This window comes from Mesoplodon mirus (assembly GCF_964341445.2).
Source record: "Mesoplodon mirus genome assembly, chromosome: 10".
Taxonomy (NCBI): domain Eukaryota; kingdom Metazoa; phylum Chordata; class Mammalia; order Artiodactyla; family Ziphiidae; genus Mesoplodon; species Mesoplodon mirus.
Genome location: NC_138986.1, coordinates 8019805 through 8027533, shown reverse-complemented (window position 1 = coordinate 8027533; position 7729 = coordinate 8019805). Strand labels below are relative to the sequence as shown.

Genomic DNA, 7729 nt, shown 5'->3' with positions numbered 1-7729 from the left:
CCTTTCTGAAAACTGCATCTCGCGCTGCCCTGTCCTCCCAGAGCCCAAATGGCGTGTGCCTATGTGTCTGACAGTGATCGGTGTATGCTTTGCGACCCGAGGGCCCAAATGAGGTAACGAAACGCACGTTGGACGCGAGACGCCCCCGATGAGCTCGGCCCGACTTAACGGACCGTGAGCCAACCACCAAGCGCGTTGCTGCGAGGTGGTTGGTTGAATCCGGCGCTTGCGTGCGCCCCAGCGTAAGCGCTGATTGGAAGAGCGGAGATGACGGATTGCCCTGTCCGCCACTCAGCGGCAGGGGGCTTGTTCGGGTTCGAGGCGTCGATGACCTTACGTCCTCCTAAGGCCTTTCCCTAAGTTAATATGGCTGCGGCCGGCGAGCCGCTGGGATGGCGGTAAGGAGAGGAGGCGAGATCTTTCCGAGGTTTTGGCTACGATTCCCCTCAGCAATGGCGCTTCGGTCGGGGTTCTGGGAGCTGTTGTCGGTTTGCAGGAACCCCGGTAATTCATCTTCCCACGTCTCTCAGATTACTCCCCAGGGTCAGCACAATGTGCACATGGAGGTCGTCTTTTGCATTCAACATATACCATCGAAAAGTAAACGAGCTAACATCATAACGAGCATCGTGATGACACTAGTAGAAAATTAAGGACCAGGGTCTGTGATGACTACACCCCGTGACCGAACATACCTTTTGTCCCCCTTCCAGGGCGCGAAGACTGAGGGGGAGAGGATGGAGACAAATTAGATCATATGTTTGTTTTGTCCGTTTCGTCATTTTTTAAAGATCCGTCTGGTTGTTTACGTTCTTAGGGTGTCGGGTGGCAGTGCTATCGACCAGTTCCAAGCCTGCGGTGAAGCCTGAAGCGGACCCCAAAGGAAATGAAGCTGTTGCCCCGGAGTTCACCAACCGGAACCCCCGGAATCTGGAGCTCTTAGCTGTGGCCAGAAAAGAGCGGGGCTGGGGCACAGTGTGGCCCTCCCGCGAGTTCTGGCACAGGTAATTAACGCTGTTAGGTATTGACCACAGAGCACGCGTGGTGATCTGCAGATTGTTTTCATCAGTTCATTTAAGGAACGTGCCAGGTAACTGCTGGCGACTCTCCTCTCCGGAAGCTGACTTGCGCTGGGTCTAGGAGGGGTTAGTGGAGGGGGGCGGCAAACAATAAATACGTAGGTGTCATGGAGGAAACTGAAAGAGGATAAAGTTAGAATGGGGAAATGGTTGACTAAGACCCCTCAGAAAATAGGAAGAAGCCAAACTATCTGCCAAGAAGAGCGTTCCCAGCAAAGGAAACAGCTAGGGTGGGAATGAGCTTGGCTCGTTTGGGGGCACTGAAAGGTCTGTGTACCTGGAGCTCAGAGGGCCGAGAGGTAGGTAGGAGACACATCATTAGCTTTGTAAATCAAGTAAGCGCTTTAGACATTATTCTCACTACAGTGGGAAACTATGAGGGGATTTAAAATTTGAGCGCGAATGGAAGATCATTCTGGTTCCTTTGAGAAGAACAAATTTTTAAGGGGGCGGTGGTAGAGACAGGAAGAACATTAGGAGTCTATTCTTTGTTATAAAGATGGCTAGTTACTGAATGCTTTCTCTTTGCCAGGAACTCTGCTAGGTGCTTTGTATGCATTTTCTCATTTAATCCTTAAAAGTACTTTTTGAAGCAGGTGCAGTAATTTCCCCCGTTTTACAGGAGCAGGGGAATTGAGGCTTAGGGAGACAGGAGGGGGTCAAAGAAAGGGGGCAGGCAGTTCATCGTCGAAATAATCTGAATCTTGAGTCCTGAATTTTTTTTGAAATACCCAAACTATCACTTTTACTTAATATTTGGATTATTTAAATAATTGGAGATCTGTTTCCCCCCCCTTTTTCCCTATCTCTCCATTCACAGTATTATCAGTATAAAATTGGAAGTGACCTTGGAGATAATGAGTCCTACCCCTTTGTTGCACTAATGGTTTAAGACAAGGATCAGCAAACTATGGCTCCTGGACCAAAGCTGGCTTGCAGGCTAAATATTGTTACATTTTTTTTTAAAGATTTTAAAAAATGCAAAGAATATTTTGTAATGTGAAAATTGTGTAAAATTCAAAGTTCATTATCCACAAAGAAAGTTTTATGGGCACCCAGCCACCACTCATTCTTACCTGGCTGTTCTGGTATTACTGTGGCTGAGTTGAGCAGTTGACCCATGTTGTTACCTGAAAACTAGGTTCACCTCTTGGTGGATGTCAAGCCAGAAGACACAGGCAAGCCAAAGATCAGGAGAAGGAAGGATTTATTACTTGCAGCAAGTAAGGAGAACCCCGGGAATCTTACCCAAAGCAGGGTCACCCGGAACAGCAAAACTGGGGGAGCTTTAAGCTAAGGGTACAAGCATATTCATGAAGGGGCTTGAGCAGAGGAGAATTCAGCATAGAATTGGGGCCAGGGTCGACAGAGTCCTAGCGTTAGTTGATTGAAGTCATAGGGGTCAACATATTCATTTCCATCCTCCACCAGAGGATGGAGAAACTTAAAGACGGTATCAGATTGTTATATATTTCCCTTGAGGAGGACCTAGGACTCTGTTTTACCACTGGACTATTGTTTCTTGGCTGCTTTTCCTTTGTTCCTGCATTCCCTTACTTCCCTTAAGATTATTAATTACTGAGACCTGTTCAAGAGCAGGCATTGTGGCCAAGCTTAGATCACAAAATGGCTTAGGCCAAAAATGGCTTCTCTTATGTGAAGAAAGCCATGCCTAGTTCTCTTTTTCCAGGGACCCACTACCCTCTCTGCTTACAATATGGCCTACAAACCATAAAACATTTACTATTTGACCCCTTACAGAAAGAGTGTGTTGATCCCTGGATTAAGAGATTGTGATTTTTACTAGGGCTACAAGCGAAACTAGGAGTAGAACCCATATTTCTAAATCTAGTGCTTTTTATGCTATTTCACACTAAGAATCCTAGTATAATGTTTGATTTCAGTGTTTTCTTTATCATGAACTTAATTTCTAAATGTGTAATGTATACAAATGTTGTAAAATCCAAAAGGGACTATAGTTTCTGTGTACCCTTCTAGAGCTAGTCTATGCAGATGAGTATGAACTTGTACTTTTTTCATTATAAATCTTACCACATCATATACATTGTTCTGCATTCCCCCACCCAGCTCCTTCACCACCACCCCCAACACACACACGCACAGACACACACACACACTTAAAAATACATCTTGGAGGGCTTCCCTGGTGGCGCAGTGGTTGAGAGTCCGCCTGGCGATGCAGGGGACACGGGTTCGTGCCCCGGTCCGGGAGGATCCCACATGCCGCGGAGCGGCTGGGCCCGTGAGCCATGGTCGCTGAGCCTGTGCGTCTGGAGCCTGTGCTCCACAACGTGAGAGGCCCGCGTACAGCAAAAAAAAAAAAAAAAAACAAAAATACATCTTGGAAATATTTTGTGTTGGTTGGGAACATTGGCTCTGGAGCCAGACCCCTGAACTTAAATCCTACCTAGCTTCATTACTTACCATTCATTAGTTGTAACCTTGCTAAGTTACTTAACCTTTCTGTGTCAGTTTCTGCAGCCCATAAAAGAAAAAAAAAGAAAGAAAGAAAGAAAGAATAATGGGATTAGTTTGAGACATGAGCTATACCTGTAAACAATTAGGACTTCCTGGCACAGGAAGTGTTCAGTAAATGTTAGCAACAGCAGCATTGTAAATTGCTACTTTGTTCTTAATTGTGTAAAATAACTGTTTGAAGTAACTGTGTAAAATACCGTTGCCTTACGTTTAGGTCTTTAATCCGTTTAGAGTTTATTTTTGTGTACTGTGTTAGGAAGTGTTCTAATTTCACTCTTTTACATGTAGCTGTCCAGTTTTCCCAGCACCATGTACTGAAGAGGCTGTCTTTTCTCCATTGTATATTCTTGCCTCCTTTATCAAAGATAAGGTGACCATATGTGAATGAACACTCTATGACATAAATCACAGTAAGATCCTTTTTGACCCATCTCCTAGGGAAATGGAAATAAAAACAAAATGGGACCTAATGAAACTTAAAAGCTTTTGCACAGCAAAGGAAACTGTAAACAAGAAGAAAAGACACAGCTCTCAGAATGGGAGAAAATACTTGCAAACGAAGCAACTGACAAAGGATTAATCTCCAAAATATACAAGCAGCTCATGCAGCTCAATATCAAAAAAAAACAAGCCAATCCAAAAATGGGCAGAAGACCTAAATAGACATTTCTCCAAAGAAGGTATACAGATTGCTACCAAACACATGAAAGGATGCTCAACATCACTAATCATTAGAGAAATGCAAATCAAAACTACAGTGAGGTATCACCTCACACTGGTCAGAATGGCCATCATCAAAAAGTCTACAAACAATAAATGCTGGAGAGGGTGTGGAGAAAAGGGAACCCTCTTGCACTGTTGGTGGGAATGTAAATCCACAGCCACTATGGAGAACAGTATGGAGGTTCCTTAAAAAAACTAAATATAGAACTACCATATGACCCAGCAATCCCACTACTGGGCATATACCTGAGAAAACCATAATTCAAAGAGTCATGTACCAAAGTGTTCATTGCAGCACTATTTACAATAGCCAGGACATGGAAGCAACCTAAGTGCACATCGACAGATGAATGGATAAAGAAGACGGGGCACATATAGACAATAGAATATTACTCAGCCATAAGAAGAAACGAAATTGAGTTATTTGTAGTGAGGTGGATGGACCTAGAGTCTGTCATACAGAGTGAAGTAAGAAAGAGAAAACAAATATCGTATGCTAACACATATATATGGAATCTAAGAAAAAAGAAGGTTCTGATGAACCTAGGGGCAGGACAGGCATAAAGATGCAGACATAGAGAATGGACTTGACATGGGGAGGGGGAAGGGTAAGCTGGGACAAAGTGAGAGAGTGGCATGGACATATATACACTACCAAATGTGAAATAGATAGCTAGTGGGAAGCACCTGCATAGCACAGGGAGATCAGCTCAGTGCTTTGTGACCACCTAGAGGAGTGGGATAGGGAGGGTGGGAGGGAGATGCAAGAGGGAGGGGATATGGGGATATATGTATACATATAGCTGATTCACTTTGTTATACAGCAGAAACTAACACAACATAACAAAGCAATTATACTCCAATAAAGATTTTAAAAATAAAAATAAAATATCGTTGCATGGCTGTTTTAATTAACTGACTCCCTATTGATGATTATCTTTTATGATTTCAAACAGTGTTGAAATGAATTGTCTTGTCCATGTAATTTAGCAGTGAGATTGGGCATATTTTCATGGGTTTAAGAGTCATTAATATTTTTCTTTGCTGTGAACAGTCTGTCCATCCTCTGCCTATTAAGTTACTGGTCATTTCCTTATTGATTATAGGAGACTTTTTACATATTATGGAAATTAGCAAAATATATGCTTTTAAAGTATTTTTTGTTTCATTGCTTGCCTTTTGACTTCACTTTACTGTTTTGTTTTTTTGTTTTTCTTAGCATGCAGAAAACTTTGTTAATTTTTTTTAAAACAAAAGCCATAAGATGTAGTTTGAGGTCATGTTAAATAGCTTGATATAGTTAAATAGGTTTATCTTACTTTGACATTACTTAAAACTTCTCCCATGTTGTCTTCTAGTACACTTATGATTTCTATTTTTATATTTAAATCATTAGCTAGAAAATAAAAGCATATAGTAAGGGGACTTCCCTGGGGGTCCAGTGGTTAAGACTCCGCACTCCCAGTGCAGGGGGCACGGGTTCGATCCCTGGTCAGGGAACTAAGATCCTGCATGCCACATGACGTGGCCAAAAAATAAATAAAATATTTCCTTCCTTAAAAAAAAAAATAGTATGTAGTAAGTATATTTTTATCCAGTGTAGGGTCAGCAACTTAGCTTTGCCTCTTCAAATCCTTTTTTGAAGTAGATGCTGTGTAAATCTCAGCAGTCAGAAATACCAAATTTCTCCTGGATATTTGAGGCTAAGTAGAAGTGTTTGGTTTATTGCTGATGATATTCTCCTAAAAGCAAGGGAAAAACACCTTTCCCAAGTAAAAGCCAGGTTAAGTATACTGAAGTAAATGAACTAGACATTACATTCTTGAGGAATAGTTCGGCATTTATTCACCTGAAGTCATTTATCTTTAGAATTCTTCTATGATTTTATTCTCTCACCTCGTTTAGGTTGCGAGTTATCAGGAGTCAGCATCACATAGACGCGCTTGTTGAGCATCGCAATGGCCAGGCCGTGGTTTCGGCATCCACTCGTGAATGGGCCATTAAAAAACACCTGTATAGCACCAGAAATGTGGTGGCTTGTGAGAGTGTAGGACGAGTGCTGGCAGAGCGCTGCTTGGAAGCAGGAATCAACTTCATGGTCTACCAACCAGCTCCGTGGGAGGCAGCCTCAGACTCGGTATTTTTGTTTTCACGTACTTAGTTAAAAGGTATTGTGTTAATTCTTGACACTAGATACTTACATAATAATCGTTCCATTTATTAAGTTCTTTCCAAGTGTCAGAGCCTGAGGTGAGTATCCTGATGTGCATTACCTCAACAGCAGCCTATAGCGTGTCAGGACTCATGTTCTGTAGGTCGGCTGAGGCTGGCTGGCCCAGTCCTTTTGGCACGGGGCAGGGTTCAAACCCACGTGACCGATTCCATAGCCATAATGTTGACCACTCTGCTGTCCTATTCATATAGTAACATCTGTCTATAGAATATTTTAAAATGCTGCTAATCCGTGACATCTCTATATCCTCTTTTTTCTTATCCGTGTCATTATTAAGGTCACTTTCTGAAAAACCAGTGTAGGCTGGGAAGTTAGCAAGGATCAAATCCGTTGTTTATTTCTCTTTCTCTTGGAAAGTGAACTATTGTCAGCTTGTGGTGTTGACTTAATCTTTTCCTTTTTTCCTGATCTTCAAAACCAGATGAAACGACTGCAGAGTGCCATGACAGAAGGTGGTGTGGTGCTGCAGGAGCCTCGGAGAATCTATGAATGAAGCAGAAGCGTTGTTTGATACTTGTAAATGTAAAGCTGTCAGCTATTCATTCATCAGAAGAGAGTCTCTAGAAGAACCGCCAGCTTGGACGTCTTGTACAATAACCTAACAGCGAAATGTTATTAGTAGTTAAGGTTGTCACCTTCTCCCCTTGTGTGTGTTTGTTTTAAATCCAGGGCTAAATTCTTCTCTCTCCAACGTGAGAGAAGTATTTGAGAAGAGCTGTTGCCAATTATAATTAACTTTTTTTATTATTATTTTTTTTTGCGGTACGCGGGCCTCTCACTGTTGTGGCCTCTACCGTTGCGGAGCACAGGCTCCGGACGCGCAGGCTCAGCGGCCATGGCTCACGGGCCCAGCCGCTCTGCGGCATGTGGAATCTTCCCAGACCGGGGCCTGAACCTGTGTCCCCTGCGTCGGCAGGTGGACTCTCAGCCACTGCGCCACCAGGGAAGCCTATAATTAACTTTTGAGGAACAAATTAAATGTTGTTTATAAGTTAAAGAATAAAGGTATATTGTGAACTCTTATTTTCTGGTTATATGACATTTTCTCCGCCTTTGAGCTCACCGTGGCATGGGTACACATAGGTTTGTGCATTTGTCACCGTGGCTGGGACACTGGATTGCCGCTCAGGGTGTGGAGGTGTTTTTTTAATAGGATATGTCAATACCAGTCAATTTATTATAAACAGTCATGTGA

General features: G+C 42.9%; 1 protein-coding gene across 2 annotated transcripts; it reads left to right on the top strand.

Moving 5' to 3' along the window:
* The first annotated feature begins 334 nt into the window (after positions 1-334).
* MRPL18 (mitochondrial ribosomal protein L18) lies at positions 335-7557 on the top strand. 2 transcript variants are annotated; one of them, XM_082633574.1, is made up of 4 exons: positions 335-504; positions 818-1004; positions 6207-6469; positions 6956-7040. In XM_082633574.1, exons 1-3 carry the CDS (start codon positions 393-395, stop codon positions 6460-6462), a joined length of 555 nt encoding a protein of 184 aa, XP_082489700.1. In that variant the 5' UTR covers positions 335-392; the 3' UTR covers positions 6463-6469; positions 6956-7040. The 2 variants fall into 2 exon arrangements, with proteins under 2 accessions (XP_082489700.1, XP_082489701.1); XM_082633575.1 differs by having other exon boundaries at positions 438-504; positions 6207-6438; positions 6956-7557.
* The last annotated feature ends 172 nt before the right edge of the window (positions 7558-7729 follow it).